The sequence below is a fragment of the Neovison vison genome, chromosome 6 (genome assembly GCF_020171115.1).
Source record: "Neovison vison isolate M4711 chromosome 6, ASM_NN_V1, whole genome shotgun sequence".
In the NCBI taxonomy this organism is placed as follows: Eukaryota; Metazoa; Chordata; class Mammalia; order Carnivora; family Mustelidae; genus Neogale; species Neogale vison.
The window spans coordinates 60,295,449-60,313,282 of NC_058096.1; the positions used below are offsets into that span (position 1 = coordinate 60,295,449).

Consider the following 17,834-nt stretch of genomic DNA (forward strand, 5'->3'; position numbering starts at 1 on the left):
CATAATTGTAAAGGGTTCATAGCAGAATATATAAGGGACTCCTACAAATCAGTGAGAAAAATCAGGTAAACTCTTGGCTGCTGGCCCCATTATCACCCACCCTTCTGTGGCTCTGGCTTCTTATAGGCAAAAATCTCAGTGCTGTGAGTCTAGGTACCGCTGAGAGTGGAGACTGGCCCCCAGATGTGCACAAGTTTGTGTCCCCGAGTCTGCATGCCCATGGACCCAGACTCAGCTTCACTGGAACAAATAAGTTTTCTGAGGAAAAATGAGAAGCTCTCAGGAGCAAAAGTTGAGAAAACAATCCTATGACCTACACCTCTCACTAGAACTTTGGAACAGTATGTAGGGTCTCAGAAAGGGAATCAATGTTTATATTTACCCAGTGAAAAAAGTCTTAATCATATAAATAGACTCAAATATGCCAAGAAAAAGACTAAGAATGTCAATGGGATTTAGAAAAAAAGGAAACTAAGTATGTGTTGCTTAAAAGAGTACAACCCTAAATAAAAGAATATATAAATGTACATAAAAGGGTAGTAAAAGAACTATACTAATACAAACAAAAAGAAAGTTGATGTAGTGTATGTGTATATATATATGTATATATATACATATATATATAATATTATACAAGATATGCCTTAATGCAAGAAGCATTGTTAGAGCTAGAGGGACAGTTCATATTTCTAAAAGAAGCATTCACCAGGAAAACAAATTTAAATTTTAAATTTGTATGGACCTAGTAACATCACTTCATAACATACAAAGCAAAAATTTCAGAATGAAAGAAGAATTGGACTAACTCACAATCTCTGTTTCTAATTACTACGTATATAGTACATAGTAATTAGATAGTACATAGTACTATCTACATAGACAGTATGTACATACTAGTACATACTACTACATAGTAATTAGATAGACCAGTCATTGGTGAACAAAGGCCCACAGATTGGCCACTGCATTCTGTAACCAGAGTTTTATAGGAACACAGCCCTTCCCATTCATTTATGTATTGTCTTTGGCTGCTTTCATGCCACAATGGTAAAGATGAGTAGTTGGTATGAAGACATTATGGCCTATAAGCCTAAAATATTTACTGCCCAGCCCTTTAAGATAGAAAGAGCGGATGAACATGATCACAAGCTTGAACTAATTAATGTATCTAGGAAACTGTATCTCACAATGATAGAATGCCTAACCTTTTCAAGTGCACATGCAACATTTACCAAAATTGCCAAGCCCTAACGCATATCTTGATAAATTTAAAAGAACTAAAATCCTGTATATGGAATTGAGATAGAAATCAACTACAAAATAATATCTATAAAATCCCCAAATGTTTGGAAATCAAGTAGTCTACTTCTAAATAGCCTTTTTTTTTTAAGATTTTATTTGTTTATTTATTTGTCAGAGGAAGAGAGAGAGCACAAGCAGACAGAGCGGCAGGCAGAGGCAGAGAGAGAAGCAGGCTGCCTGCGGATCAAGGAGCTTGATGCGGAACTTGATCCCAAGACCCTGGGATCACAACCCGAGTCAAAGGCAGTGACTTAACCACCTGAGCCACCCAGGTGTCCCCTAAATGACTTTTGAGTCAAAAAAGTAGTTACCAGGAAAATTAGAAAACATTCTGAACAAATGATAATGAAAATATGATATATCCAAACTTCTGGGATGCAACTAAGCACTGCTTAGAGGAAAATGCATAGCTTCAAGTGTATGTTAGAAAAGAAGACTGGCTAAAAATTAATGTGGTAAGTGTCCACTGCTAGAAGTTAGAAAGGAGGGCGCCTGGGTGGCTCAGTCATTAAGCGGCTGCCTTCGGTTCAGGTCACAATCCCAGAGTCCTGGGATGGAGGCCCGCGTCGGGCTTCCTGCTCTGCTGAAAGCCTGCTTCTCCCTCTCCCACTTTCCCTACTTGTGTTCCCTCTCTCACTGTCTCTCTCTCTGTCAAATAAATAATAAATAAAATCTTTTTTAAAAAAATAAAAATTAGAAAGTAAACCCCAAAGAAAGTGAAAGGAAGTAAAGAAATAAGAGCATAAAACAATAAAGTAGAGAACAAATCAACAATGGACAAAATCACCCAAACCACAAGTCAATTATTTGAAATGACTAGTTTTTGGTTTTTTATTTTTTTGCACAAAGTTCGTTTGTTTTTATTGATTAGTCATATTCCATTGTATGGCTTTACCACAGTTTGTTTTGTGTTTTTTCTTTAATTTGAAATGACCAGTATTATTTTTATACCTGTTTTTTAAAAAACAAATAAGGCATTTTTTTCATTTGGAAAAAAATAGGCAAGAGATTTGAACACTTTACTAAAGAAAGTAGCCAAAATGATCCCCCCCAATACAATCCTACTAGCTATCAGAAACACAAATTAAAACTATAATGAGATGTCACTAACCTACCAATTTCTCTAATTTGAAAAGCCTGACAATGCAATTTCCCTTCTACTTATTATAAATCCAACTCCTAGATATATAATTGTCCTATTCACTGACACACTATTTTATTGACACAATAAAAAGCAACAAACTATGGCTGTACCTGACAACATGGATAAATCTCACAAACACAATGTGATGCAAAGGCAGCCAGGCAAAAGGAATACATAACTGATTCCATTTATACAAAGTATAAAGACAGGCAAAACTATTCTGTAATGTTACAGAAGGAGAGGAAAGAGGAAATGTATGGTTGTTTACCTGGCGAATTCATTCAAATATATACTTATGCCTTGCGTTTTTTTCCCCCCAAATGTTTGTTACACTTCAAAAGAAAGATGAATATTTTAAAAATCAGAATATTTGGGGCGCCTGGGTGGCTCAGTGGGTTAAAGCCTCTGCCTTCGGCTCAGGTCATGATCCCAGGATCCTGGAATCGAGCCCCACATCGGGCTCTCTGCTCAGCAGGGAGCCTGCTTCCCTTCTTCTCTCTCTGCCTGCCTCTCTGCTGACTTGTGCAGTCTGTCAAATAAATAAATAAAATCTTTAAAAAAAAAAACAGAATATTTAAAAATAGTACATATTACTTTTACAGCTTACTTTTCTGATCAGAATGTTTTGTTCTATTTTAAAGCTCACCTTCAATTTTCTAAAGCAGTTTATAAAGAAGTCGATAGCCAGAGGAATTACTAATAGGAATCAAATATTTATCTTGGTCTTCTCTGCAGTTCTTGACAATGTATACCCATACAGATAAATGGACAGATGGACGAGTGAATGGCTAGGATAGAGAAGTAGTCACAACATTTTTTCCAAGTCCCTCCATTAATTTTGGGTGTAGAAAAAAGTGACACAATAATTCCAAGAGCAAAAAACCCCTCACTCCTACCCCTGGTGGGGAATAAAGGGGAAAAATTTCTCTGGTAGATAAAACCCACCCTGATTAATTAAGTGAAAGTTTCTAGGAGGGAGGTTTGAGCATTAGAATATATATTTTTAGTTTTCCAGGTGATTCTAACATGTAGCCAGAGTTGAGAACCACTACCTCTAAGTAATTTCTAAATATGGTGCTTACATTTAATTATTTTAATACTTAAATCTATTTAGGATATTAAACAATAGGGGAATTCATGATGATACATTGGAAGGAGGCGGCAGCCCATTCCTTGAACGGAGTGCAGTTTGAACTTCCGAGAAGCCTCACATTTACTGATTGGTCTCTGTGTCTTTGACCTGTTGCTGTCACCTGGCGGCAGTGTACTTGAATTCTCAAGCTGGTTTTCCTGGGAGGTTAATTAGACCCTTTGGAGGACTGAATTCTGTGAAACTGAAATCATAAGGTCACAACTCTGTGCAAGTGTTAATGAATGACAAGCTTGCTGGTGGGACTGCAAATCGATTCCCTCACATTGTTTTCTGTTTCCACTTCTTATAACATGACTTGACCTCAGCAACCAGACATTCAGAGCATTTCAAAATGCACACAATTACTAGGGCTTTGACGAGAATAAGTCAGTCTGAGAAGAGATGGTAACTGGGAATGGAAATATATTTGTGTCTCTTGTTCCTTGCCTCTGGATTGTCCCATACCAATCTTGCTGGCAACCCAGAAAGCTAGAGAATGGTGGTAATGGACAAGAGCTGGGGACCATGGTGAGACCCAAAGTCTAGATAATGAAAGAAACACTGAAAAATCAACTCAAAAGTCCTAACATGGCAGTTTCTGTTGTATGTTTTTGAGTGGTAGACTGGAAGGTATCTGAAACATGTTTCAGGATTTTTCTTCCAGAATCATAAAGTTTAAGAATGAAAGGAATTTTGGAAATTGAATCCACTCACCTCATTTTTACAGATGAGCAAACTAATACCAGAGAGGTTAAGTGACTTAACTAAACACACAGCTAAGAAAGAGCAAAATCAGGACTAGATTCTCCTTCAAACTCCCAGTTCTGAGCTCTTCCCACTATAATATGCTATTTCTAATTCATGTTTAAAACTGTCCTCCAAATTTTTATGTTGCCCTAAATATGTTTCTCAATTCCATGAAACATTTATTTATTTCAATCAAGTCTTAAAAATAAAATTCTGCCTTAAAGCATTACTTCCTGCCATCTAACTATCCCTCACCCACCTACGCACACACACACACACACACACACACACACACACACACAGAGCTTTGCCACCACTCATTTTCCCAAATTCCAGTGATCAGCATTCTGTGAGGTGGAGTGTAAAGTCACAGACAGGGAAGAGCTAGAGGCTGTAGGGGCAGGCTGACACCTCATCATGGGATGGGAGGAGCTTGGAAGGGGTGTGAAGAAAGTTAGGTAGTTGTCTAAGTTGTCATAGTTGTATGGAGGATTTGAAGGGGACAAGACTGGAGGCAGAGAAATTAGAAGGCTTGATGCAGCGATCAAGATAATAATGAGATGAACTGAAGAAATGAGAGATGAAACTGACAAAACTTGATTGGATAGGAGGAGTGAGGGAAATGGGAGAATCAAAGATGGCATCCTTCCTTGTAGATGGTGGTGCCACTAAGAAAATGAGAAGGTTGAGGAAGGAAGAGATGATAAGTTCACTCTGGGACATGTTGAACTTCAAGTACAGATGTTGGGCAGAAGGTGGGCTATACACTAGCATTATGCTCAGAAGAAAGGTCTGGATTACAGATAGCAGACTGAGTTTAAGTGCTTCGGGGAGGGTGGCCCACACAGTGCCTGAGGTGGAAGAACAGGAGAGAGCACAGAGAAACAGATAGTAGCACCCAATCCTCGATCTTTGAGATCTTGTATGCTGTGCTAGAGAGATGTTGTTGTTGCTTTAAGATTTATTTATTTTAGAGAGTGTGCACATGCACAAGTGGGGGTGGGGGGCGCAGAGAGAGAAAACCCGAGCAGACTCTGCGCTAAGCATGGAGCCCCACACGGTGCTCATTCTTATGACCCCAAGATCATGACCCAAGCCAGATCAAGTCAGGTGACTGAGTCCCCCCAGGTGCCCCTGCACTAGGGAGTTTAAATGCCACCTTTCAGTTTATGGGAGCCACTAAAGCTTTTAAGCAACAGGATAAAATAAACAAATCTGATTTTTAGAGATGAATTTAGTAGTCACATGGAAGATGAGTTGGAGAGAGGAGAGGGCAGAGACAAATAAGCAAATGAAAAGTTATTTGAATCGAGAAGAGTAAACAATGATTAGGAACTGAACATATTACAGCAGCAACGAAGTTGTAAGGGAGAGAAAGAGTCAAGTAATATACACAGGGATAATCCACAAATGCCAAAAAATACATTAAAAAATGCAGTCCTACCTGAATCCTTCCAGGCTCTGACCCTCCTCCAGACTTCTAAGTAGGGATCTGAGTCTTTGTTTTGAGAAACTTGAGTGAGGTGATGCAGCTACCATCTCACTCAGTAGATTTTTTTGAGGAAATGGGGGAGTGAAGAGGCTTTTAGACCATTTTGCCATGTGTCATACTATGTAATCAACCTCTGGTGTTTGGGAATAGGCTACAATAATGATTTCCATTACTTTTCCAATTTTTTTCCTTACCAAATGCTACACTGGGCAAAGATGGTACTTCAGGTGGGTCAGGCACATCCAGGTTACTTATATACTAATAGAGTCAGTAAGACTAGGCGATCAATTAAATGGGGAAGTTGACAAAAAGGGAGTCCATGGTGACTCCAACGATGATGTCAGAAGTCTGACATCAAGAGCCATAGTGGGTCAGGATCAGGAAAATGATAGCACATTCCATTCTGATCCTGTGGAGTCTGAGGTGTTTGAGGGCCAACCAAGCACAGAAGCCCAGCAGGCAATCACACTCCCATGACAGGAGCTCAAGGGATAGCCCTGGGCTAGACATGGAGACTTGAGATTCACTGATATTTTTTGTGAGTTTTGTAGCAATTGAATATGTATGTGATTTTTATGGCAATCAGATATATATATAATGTACATGGCTATGGAAAATGAGAAGGTCAAGAACAGCAGGCAACATTCTTATGTAAGGGATGGTCTGAGAAACAGAAGCAATCAAAAGCAGCAGAGCAGACATAGCAGTTTTGTGGGAGAAAACCCAGGAAAGCAGGTGTCACAGAGCCCAAGGGAGGAAAGAGTTTCCAGACAGAGGGAGTGGTCGTCAGAGTCACATGTCCCAGAGAGGTAAAGTTAAGGCTGAAGTCACTAGAGTTAGGAGGTGACTATTACCCTCACCAAAGACAGCTTCAGGGAGATGAGAAAAGAATGCTCACAGTAGGGGAGAGAGGAAAGGATGAATGAGGGATGAAAGCAGAACACGATTTTAAGAAGTTGGTTTGTGAAGGAGAGGGCAGGTAGAATGACATCAAAGGAGTGAAATACAGGAAGGGGAGGCATTTTGTTGGGGTGGGGTTTTTTGTGTTATTTATTTTGAAAGTGGTTGATATTAGTATATATTTATAAGCCAGGGGTGTATAAAATTTACAGGACCACTGAATTTTGTAGAAGCAGAGTCCTAGAGAAGGCAAGAAAGGGTGAGATGTAGCCCAGGCATGTGGAGTTTATACTCAGACCAGAGCGATGAGGTAGAAGTTTACGCATGACCAGAGGGTTGCTGGAAGGGTTGGGGGGAGCAAGGGGAGTTCATAACAGATGGCAGTAAGGAGATAACAGGGACTGGTATTCTGAAGTCCATAGTCCAAGTGAATAAAGGGCATAATTTCCTTCAGCAAACAAAGTGGGGGTTTTACACACACACTGGCCTCTGTGCCAGGGGCTAGCTATCACAGCATGAAGATGCCGGCAATCTCACAGTCGTCTCTGGTACTCACCCCAAGAACGACTCAGCTTTGGTCCCTGCCTCTCTTCCCACCACCCTTTCCATGTTCTTCTGTTTTATTACTCTTCTGTACGGGTTTCTCCTCTCACTCTTCTTCTCCTGTCTCCCTTATCTGCACACTCACCTCTCTGGACACCATCTGGTCCTTTCCTCTTCCCTCTCCCTCAAACTAAGCAAAACAAGGGAACAAAGTCAGCTTTTGAGTTTTTCTTATTTATTGAATAAACATTTGTTTCCTGTGCTTAATTTGTTTAAACAAACAGGTTGACCATGTTACACTTCTTTCTCTAATGGTGTGCAGGAGTCTCAGCTTTGTTCTGTTGGTTAGCAATTCTTGGTAAAAATAAACCTTCCCCCACCTGCGGCAGGTCACCACCCCCACCCCCCACTGCTCCAGGGAAGGAAGCAACATGTTTCAGCAGCAACAGACACAATGTTTATTTTTGCTTACACTGTTGACTCTGTGAGAAAAAGAGGACTTAAATGAGATAGTCTTCAAAATAATGGTTTTGAAGGTTGTATGTATTATACCCGTAAGGAAAACATAAAAAAGAAAGGAGAAAAAATCATATTGATGCTTATATATTCAGTGTTACAACTGGAATTCAAATGATAGGGGTGTATACAAAAGAAATCTCTGGCCAAAGGAAACTGGTTGCATCTGGAAATCTCCTGCTATGTGTAGCCAGCCAAGAAAATCAGTGTCTTTCTCTTTCCCCTGACCTGGCAACCGAACAGAACTGAGGCCACACTCAGAATGGGGTCCCGAGGACTCGGGTGGTGGAATCTCGGGAGTCAATACACAACTGCGTTTGACTTTGCCTTCTTTAGCTGACTTCGGGCCACAAGTTTTCAACTGTTCTTCAACAGAAGCAGTCCTTGACACTGATCATTTCTGTCGGGAGTAGCTACACAAAAAATTGCAGCCACTGCTAAATTCTGCACCCAGTCTGCCAACAGCCTAAAATTGTTGGCCATTAAATTTAGAAATAGCGCTCAAGTTCTATGACTTCTAAACAACGCCTCCAATTATAAACTTCTTGTTAAATGTTTTGACATGTCCTTTATAAAGGAATCTTCAGTTAAGTTTTTAAAACTTCTAACTTTTATTAAAGGAAAATTAGTAGTAGAGAGAAAGACTCTTTAGAGAGCACCAAGGGAAGGGGCCCCAGGACAAGTTCAGGTTCAGGTTTCCTGAAATACAGGCCAGACAAGGGGGTTGGGGAGGAAAGGCTAGTCCCCCCCACCCCAGGGGCCAGCACTGAGAATGCAGTGGGCTTGTGTGAGTGAGCTTTGCAGCTAAAGACGAGGCAGGAGCCAGAAAGTGTACAAGGCCAAAAACAGCCCTTACAAAACTGTAGAGAAGGCCAATTTGTCTTTGTGTGCTCCAGCTTCTTAATCCATTTCGTGTGTGTTCACGCCAGCCAGCCCTCTCTGCTACAAGGCTACGCTTCCCACGTGTTCCTCACACTTTCCTTTCCTCAGTGCTGGACTGCTGCTGTCTTTCACAGAAGAACAAACATAGCTAATAAAATCGTTCACAATAAGGGGCGCCTGGGTGGTTCCAGGGTTCTGGGATTGAGCCCCCCATCCAGCTCCCTGCTCAGAGGGGAGCCTGCTTCTCCCTTTCCCTCTCCCTGCCTCTCTGCCTATTTGTGTTCTCTCTGTCAAATAAATAAGCCAAATATTTTTTTTTTTTTAATAGTTCACAGGGGCGCCTGGGTGGCTCAGTGGGTTAAGTCTCTGCCTTCGGCTCAGGTCATGATCCCAGGGTCCTGGGATCGAGCCCCACATCGGGCTCTCTGCTCAGCAGGGAGCCAGCTTCCTCCTCTCTCTCTGCTTGCCTCTCTGCCTACCTGTGATCTCTGTCTGTCAAATAAATAAATAAAATCTTTAAAAAAAAAAATAGTTCACAGTAAATTACCAACTGGAGAGAAAACTGCTTCATTATATTCTTGTGGTATTTGTGGTATTTGCATTTTAGAAGATGGCCTTAGAAGGCAAAGTGTAACCTGAAGAGGACATAGTCTTAGACAGGAATTTTAGCTGGTGTGGCAGGCATTTGGAGAAGTGCTTGGGGTCATGAGTATGCTTCTAGACCCAGGGCCCCTCCCATGGTGATGATGTATTCACCATGTTTAAAGTAATGATCTTTTGCCATGGATACATCCAATTATTTTGAAGCGTGACCTATATTATCCAAAAGGACCTCAAGCCTTCTTTTCCTCTCTGTTTCAGCCCACTTCTGACACCTAAATCCTGTGCTTGACTGTAAAACCTTAAGAGAATCGAAAGGCAAAAGTGTCTGCAAAAGTAAACAAGTAATTACTTTACTAGGTATGATGTCATGGGTATGCAAAGACATAAAATTGATCCCCTCCCCGATTTGATCATTCTTGAGAGTTGAAAGCAAATCTTCATGCAGTTTACTTTGTCAATTTGATGGCAAATGCTTTCCTTGCATTGACTTTAAGATGGTTTTCTTTTACATAAATCATTTTTGCTTGCTAACTTAGCTTCTCTCTCACTTTTTCCCCTTTCCCCTCTCCCACTTACATTTCTCAGGACAAATGTTGCCTTTCATTTCACTGCCAGCCCCTCTCAACCTCAGGTAAGTGAAGGGTTTCAAGGTTATCATGATTCAATACCCTCCAGAAAGCCACAGTAATAGAGTCGAGTCAGCATGTGGTATTGCCTTAGACTTTCCACAGCTTGAGCTATATTTGCATTTTTGGCATGTTGTTCATATTACTTGAATTTTAGACACAACATTTAATCTTATCCCCTTAATTGGTGTGAAATGGGAGGCATGACATCTGTTGACGGATGTTCCTTGGCTCAACTTTTAGCAAACTGTGTGCCTGTTATGAACCAAGGACAGTATTCAACTGTACTAGGTGCTGGGGACATGAGGTGAAAGAGAAAAAGATGTAACTTCTGCCCTCATGGACCTTGTAATCAAAATGGGCACTGGGGGGCCAGGGAGTGGAAGGCCAAACACAATACAGGTACACAAATAATTAACTGACCAGGAAATGCCCTGAAAACAAGACAGACTTTAATTTCTACAGTGTTACAGGTAGAATAAATTAGTTATTCCTGTCATAAAGAGAGACCAGGAATGCTGACATGAAGAATTAGATATTTATGCTGTGCTTTCCATTAAACCATAATCATAAACAGAATAAATACTTGAAAACTTCCACTTAAATTGCTTTTCTATGGACAATTCTAGCTCCTTTTCTCTTTCGCCGCTTCTAAAAGAGTAAAGTCTATGCGATAGCAAGTTTATAACAGATTCATTTAATGTCCTGATATGTTTTGTAAATCTTCTGTAGGCTGTAATATAGCTTAGGTCATACATGGCTACTTAATTTTTTGTTTCAGATGTGCTAAAACTGGGATTAACATAATCTATGGATACTGGTGTAACTCTATGACAAGCATTTATGTGCTGGTAAATATTGAACGACCAGTTTCCAGAGAGAAGTTCCTGATCTATAGCAGTTGCCCATTTCTGTGGTGAAAATACCTCTATTCTGGCTAATCTCAAGCTGCCAGCATGATGTCCTTGAATACAGTGTCGGGAAGAGATGGGCACAATCAGCTCTCCAGACCTGTATGGGCCAACTCCCATACATCTTTTCAGAGCTAAATTTCCCATGATTAGAGGGCCACAATCTCTCACCTTCAACATTTCCTGGCCACTTAATTTATGAAATATTTGACATCATAGAGGGAGATAAACTGTAAGGGAATCTTAACTCTAGGAAACAAAGTGAGGGTTACTGGAGGGGAAGGGGTGGAGGGATGGGGTAACTGGGTGATGGGCATTAAGGAGGACACGTGATGTAAAGACCACTGGGTGTTATAAGTAACTGATGAATTACTACGCTCTACCTGGGAAGCTGATAATACATTATGTTAATTAATTGATTTTAAATTTTTAAAAAATAAATATAAAGCACTAGTGGCTATAATGGGAGATATCTAAAGAGGGGGGAAAAACTTACACCCCAACTATAGAAAGAGTCTAGTCTAATAGTGCTGTACAGCACTATACTAAATATGGTAATGGAATGCTAGAGTGTACTTCCAGTTTGTAGAAAATCAGTGATGACTATATATGATGGCTTCCTCTAATTTTTAAAAAGGTATGTAAATATGAAAGTCCAAGTAGTTTGCATATAAATCTCAAACTGGAGTAAACATCCTTAGAACAAACTAGTAAAAACAGAACTTTTTTGATATCTATGCAAGTTTGACCTTACTATTAACTGTTCCCATTTTGGCTGAAATTTTATACCCTCTTCAGTTGTAGGACAGATTTTTCTATTTATATAAACTCACCCAAACTATTACACATTCTCACAGAACCTTTATTATCAGATAGAAGCAGGTTACAGAAACTGCGTAAGTAGTGAGGACTCAAGGTGGTGATTTCTGGTCTGAATTCGAGCCATTGCTTTGGGTACTTTTCCTTAGCTTCTTTCTGGTAAAAGTAGATTTTCCAGGCAAGGGTCAAAAATACTTATTTGGGGTTGATGGTAATTTAGAGATAAAGAAGATTGATAATATTTTGGCATATAGATAAAGCTTCAGTAGCTATCTAATTTTTGCATAAAACCAACTTCTCTAATATATAGGAATATACACGATACTCACTATTGCCAACGGTGATTGCCGTAATGCTCATGAGTTACGAAGTTTGGCTTCTCTAAGAACCAAAAATACCCCTTGAGAATTCCAGGACATTTACCTTTGGAAGAGCCCTGTGTTATATATATGAATCAAGCTCCAAAATGAAAGGTCAAAATGAAGTGGGCTCCTGGGAGTGTTGCCATCTGTTAAAAGGCATGAACAGACTTCCAAGCAGCAGCGTTAATGGCACTCCTTAATCTTGAGGTTATTTTTTTTCCCCATCAGAAGGCTTTGGATTATTGAACAACATTCTATTTTTATTGTTCTGGTCTCATTATAAGGCTGGTAAAGAGGAGGCTGGAATACAAAATTAAGTTTTAACATGTTTTGTCTCTCCTTTAAACCGACAGATTAATTTATTAGAGTCCTAGGATGTTGGGCTTGTTTTGGTTGGTGTCCTCAAAATCTCTATGTCAAGCTTCTCAACCAGTTACCACATTTATAATTATTGGACAGGAGTCTCCTTTCTTCATTTATTAGCAACATGTTTAAAACTCAGTGTTAATAACAGTGGATTCATAATCTAATCTGGGTAAATGGTATAACTTCTTTCTATTATAAATGCTTCCCGATTCTGTTGATACCTGAGAAATAGTTTTAAAGATGTCTCAGGCTGCTTAAAATTATAAACATAATTCAGGGTTTGAAATAGTGCTTGATCTTTGAACAGAAATACCATCTCACTACATTCCAGCCAGGAAACAGATTCTTTAACAAGAAGTCTAGGGGCAAGGGTAAGTCTCGTGTAATTCTTGCCTAAAGGAAGGTTGTTAAGAATCTTGAAGAACAGGGCGCCTGGGTGGCTCAGTGGGTTGAGCCGCTGCCTTCGGCTCAGGTCATGATCTCAGGGTCCTGGGATCGGGTCCTGCATCGGGCTCTCTGCTCTGCAGGGAGCCTGCTTCCTCCTCTCTCTCTCTCTGCCTGCCTCTCTGCCTACTTGTAATCTCTCTCTGTCAAATAAATAAATAAAATCTTTAAAAAAAAAAAAAAAACTTAAAAAAAAAAAAAAAGAATCTTGAAGAACAGGCTTATCTGCTTTTCAAAGCGGAGCTTCCTATTTCAAAAAGGATCACCTAGAAACAAATGTTTTCAGGTTACATCTTGACTATCCCTAGTTCAAAGGGTTGGGAGGAATCTTCAGGAGAAACTGGAATGAAGTGCAGGAAGGTTGAGTTGAGAGAGAAATGTTAGCAAATGAAATGACAACATTTCTAAAATGCCTACCTTGTTTTGTTCACTGCTGTGTGCCTAATATCTGGCAGAGAGCCCAGAGCCCTGCACACAGCTGTTGCTCACTATATGTGAGAGGAATGGCTGACTGAATTAATGGAGATTTATGTCTGAACTTTGTGTCTAATGTGAGAAGAAACAATCCTATTCATGTAAAATCAGTTTGAGTTCATAACAGTAAAACTTTTTTGAATATTAACAAATCAATTTCTTTTTCTGATTCTCAGTATTTTCTATACAAATTTCCTGATGATGTGGACTCGGTTATCATTAAAGTCCAGTCCGAAATGGCTTATCCGTGTTCTGTTGTCTCAGTCCAGAATATCATGGTGAGTCTTAATAACTTGTCAGCCTTTCAGTATGGAGCATTATATTGTCCCAGTGATGAGGGAGCACAAGGCTGGCTGAAGACAAAGCAAAAGCTGGTGCCTTGCACCCCCCCACCATCCGCTCCCCCTCAGTCCTATGTGTAGCATCCCTCAGGCAGCCCTGACTGCCATGAACAATAAGCAAATAGTTAACTTGCAGAGCTCACAATCCTGCTAGAGAGGAGTCTCCCTTGGCTTACAAATGTCCTAAATCTCACTAACAAAGGCGATTGATAGCAGGATTGTGACATCCCACCAAAAAGTCTCCCAACTATCTTAATGTTAATGGCTGGTCTTAAGACAACATTGATCAAGCCGCAAGGGCAAGGCCTCCAGTAGGCCTCAGACATCCTGGCACCTTGTAGGCCCTCTTTAGTATATGAAAACTCCATTGAAACCTCCCTTCCCCTCACCTTCCCCGAACCGCAGGGTACATAACCTGCCACCCCTCACAACCCGGGGCAGCAGCTCTTCCTGCCCACGGGTCCTGTCCCCGTGCTTTAATAAACCACTATTTTGGGATGCCTGGGTGGCTCAGTTGGTTGGACGACTGCTTTCGACTCAGGTCATGATCCTGGAGTCCCGGGATCGAGTCCCGCATCGGGCTCCCAGCTTCATGGGGAGTCTGCTTCTCCCTCTGACCTTCTCCTCGCTCATGCTCTCTCTCACCTCCTCTCTCTCAAATAAATAAATAAAATCTTTAAAAAAAATAAAATAAATAAACCACCATTTTGCACCAAAGATGTCTCAAGAATTCTTTCTTGGTCATCAGCTTTGGACCTCAGCCCACTGAACCTCACCTAGGTTCCAGAACTTCATCACCAGGACAAATGAAAGAGGAGGGTGAGGACCATGTCCTCCTCTTACTCTGTATCTCCTGCAAAACTGCTAAATAATAAAAGTAGTATCTTGTGCACACAAGTGGATAATCTGTTTGGAGACACTGATATGGGGGAGATAGAGAATACTTAATCCCTCACCAAAATAAACAATGGGAAGAAGGAAAGGGCAGACTGTGACAAAGAATATGGAAGACCAAACCGTGGGCTGCACAAGAAACATAGAAACCTACCGCTTAGCCTAGATTTTCAAATTTTTATTGTAGGGGTGCCTGGGTGGCTCAGTTGTTAAGCATCTGCCTTCGGCTCAGGTCATGATCCCACACTCTTGGGATAGAGCCTGGCATCAGGCTCCCTGCTCCGCGGGAAGCCTGCTTCTCCCTCTTCCACTCCCCCTGCTTATGTTCCCTCTCTCACTGTGTCTCCCTCTGTCAAATAAATAAATAAAATCTTTTTAAAAAAAATTTTATTGTAACCATAGCCCCTTTTTGTCTCATAATGTGTTAGTAACAAATGGGAAAGGGGCCATACACTTTAAGACAAGCTTTTCAGGTCTCTTTGATATGAAGTGACCTTTAGAGGACACTTGAGAGGACTTTAGAAATCAAGGCACCGAGTTTTAGGAGGACTGTTTCATGACTTTACTTGGAGAAAAGGTTTCCTGGTTTCTGGCCTAGTAAGGAACCCCTTGCTCTGTGATGCAGACAGAATGTGTGGTGTGTGTAGTATGGCCTTAGTGAAGCTTTCTTTTTTATCCTTCATGTGCATTACAGTGCCCAGTGTATGATCTCGACCACAATGTGGAATTTAATGGTGTCTATCAGTCCATGACCAAGAAAGCTGCCATCACCCTGCAGGTGAGACATCACTTCTGTGTCCACTATTGTCAACTACAATACACAGTTTATGGTCAGGTCACCTGTTGGACCAGCATCCAGAAGTTATCATCATTCACTGTGTGCCTTGGATCTCTTTCCTTTATGATAGGTTTTAAAATAAAGATTGCTGGGTGCCTGGGTGGCTCAGTGGGTTAAAGCCTCCGCCTTCGGCTCAGGTCATGATCTTGGGGTCCTGGGATAGAGCCCCACATTGGACTCCCTGCTCAGCAGGGAGTCTGCACCTTCTCCCTCTCCCTATACTCCTCTCTAACCCCTACTTGTGCTCTCTCTCTCACTCTTTCTCTCAAATAAATAATTTTTTTAAAAAAATAAAATAAAACAAAGATCGCTACTTCTGAAATCAAAGCCCGGGCCATGGGCTTTGCCCCATTCCCCTTGCGAAGTCCTGGGAACCCATGATGCAGTGGGACACATATCTGACAGAGTGCTTAGAGAGGTAGGGTGAGATGCCAATCTCCTCACTGGGGGTTGCCAATTTAGTGTGAAGCTTGATCTATTTAAAGGAACTGAAACAATTCTAATACTCTATATACCTATAACAGTAACCAAAAGAGGACTTCCATTCTGGACAGAATGGATATGTTCAAAGGAATATAGACCACATGTGTATCGCAGTTCGCCCTTTTGTCATTTGTCATTAAGTTATTTCAATGGCAGTTTTATAGAAAAAATGAATATATATCATGTCAGTAGATTTTCAAAAAGATTCTGTCCCTGCATTTAGGGTGGTGTTTACCCAAGTTACTTACAACTTGGTCTGTTCTCCAGGGTAAGGTGATACTGTTTACTGAATAACAAGGAATGAAGAAAGGTTAATTATAATTTAGCTATCAAATGTCAAAAGTTCTATTAAGCTTTAATTTCCTAGTGCCTCAGTTTTGATACACCAAATAGCTGTTCTTGTCCACTCATGAGCAGAGGGACTGGGACACAGAGAAGCACACTTAGAGAAAGTTAAAGCCAGGACTTAACAACTCAGGTCTCCTCACTTAAATCTTCACATCCCTAACCTAAATTACTTAATTGTGGCTGTGTGACTTTCAGGAAAGTCATTTTTCATTAGATTTTTTTTTTATTTCTTAAAGATTTTATTTATTTATTAGAAAGAGAGAGAGAGAACGCACGCACAAGCAGGGAAAGGGGCAGAGGGAGAGGGAGAGGCAAACTCTGTGCTGAGCAGGGAGCCAGATGTGGGGCTCGATCCTAGGACCCTGAGATCATGACCTGAGCCGGAGGCAGACGCTTAACCCACTGAGCCACCCAGGCACCCCTATCATTAGATTTTTAAATAATAAAGACTTAATATAGTGAACACTCTAGAGTATGCTTATTTTAAAAACAGCATATACAAGTATTAATTATTAAACACAGGCTGTTGACATATTTTTTTTTACCTGGGACCTATTACAGTTCTAAGCACCTAAGTGACACAACATAGAGTGAAATTAGAATAGTGTGTCTATTTGCTTGTAATTTTTGTGTGTAACAATTATTTTATTGTGGATAAAATCTGGAGTAAATCGTGGGTATCTGAAGGTTCTTTCTAAGAAATAAGAGGGCAGGGGTGAACTCCACTTTTCTTCTCTTTCCTCTCTCCCTGCCACCCCTCACCCCCACCATGCACTTTCTCCCCTTTTGCTACCCTTTCTTGCTCTCACTAGTTGTTATGTCTCACACAGAAGAAGGATTTTCCAGGCGAGCAGTTCTTCGTGGTATTTGTGATAAAGCCTGAAGATTACGCCTGTGGAGGATCTTTCTTTATCCAGGGTAAGAAACAGTCCCTCAGACCACGTGAGGTATATACTCTCAGTAGACCTTTTTACTCAACAGATATTCAGCTTTATGAAATAATGATCTTACGTAGCATATCAGGGTCCACTTTCTAAATCAGTTTGGTAATGGAGCCACTGTATTTATCAGCGGTTATCATTTCCACAGGATGTACAAGGAAAATTCAGAGTTCTCAGTTTCAGTTGCCAAAATTATACCTGGCAAGATGGTAAAAAAGCAAAGTAGGACAGTTTCTCCCCATGACAGGGATTTTGTGAGCCCTTAGGCACAGGACAGATGGTTCTGGGTAACTACCCAGGAACCACTGTGGGAAAGGCACAGGCTGCTTACTGAAAACCAGACCCCCAGCAGCTGATGAACCACACGTGATTAACACAGAGGGTGTCCACTATTGAGTTTAACATGGTTCCCTTGCCAATTAGGTGAAATTTCAGCTTCTGCATTCTTTAATCTCTTAATTAAACAGTCTAGAGTTTTGCCAGTGTCTGTTGATCTTTGGTAAACTACAAGTCCTTCTATGACTACATAACAAAAAACAAAGTTTCACTGGCTGGAATAATGCAAACCAAAAGATGAGACAGCTTTTGTTTCTGTGGCTATTTCCTTCCGATGTCTCTGGCCTACTGAGCCACACGGATAGCAGAGGAAGGGTCGAGCCTTCTTCACTCAAGAAGTGGGGGCTGCCGTCTCATTGCTTCAGTACTACCAAAATGCATCCAAGCAAA

General features: G+C 40.7%; 1 protein-coding gene across 4 annotated transcripts in view; it reads left to right on the forward strand.

Annotated features, from left to right (window-relative positions):
• The window catches only part of SIDT1 (SID1 transmembrane family member 1), a 97,718-nt gene that overhangs the window by 33,049 nt on the left and 46,835 nt on the right, over window positions 1-17,834 (forward strand). For 3 of the 4 annotated variants that reach the window (XM_044251401.1, XM_044251405.1, XM_044251402.1), the window contains exons 4-7: window positions 9,847-9,892; window positions 13,440-13,541; window positions 15,193-15,276; window positions 16,998-17,085. In XM_044251401.1, the coding sequence (XP_044107336.1) occupies window positions 9,847-9,892; window positions 13,440-13,541; window positions 15,193-15,276; window positions 16,998-17,085 (320 nt within the window). The remainder of the gene's footprint in view (window positions 1-9,846; window positions 9,893-13,439; window positions 13,542-15,192; window positions 15,277-16,997; window positions 17,086-17,834) is intronic. The other variant, XM_044251404.1, reaches the window with a different exon arrangement.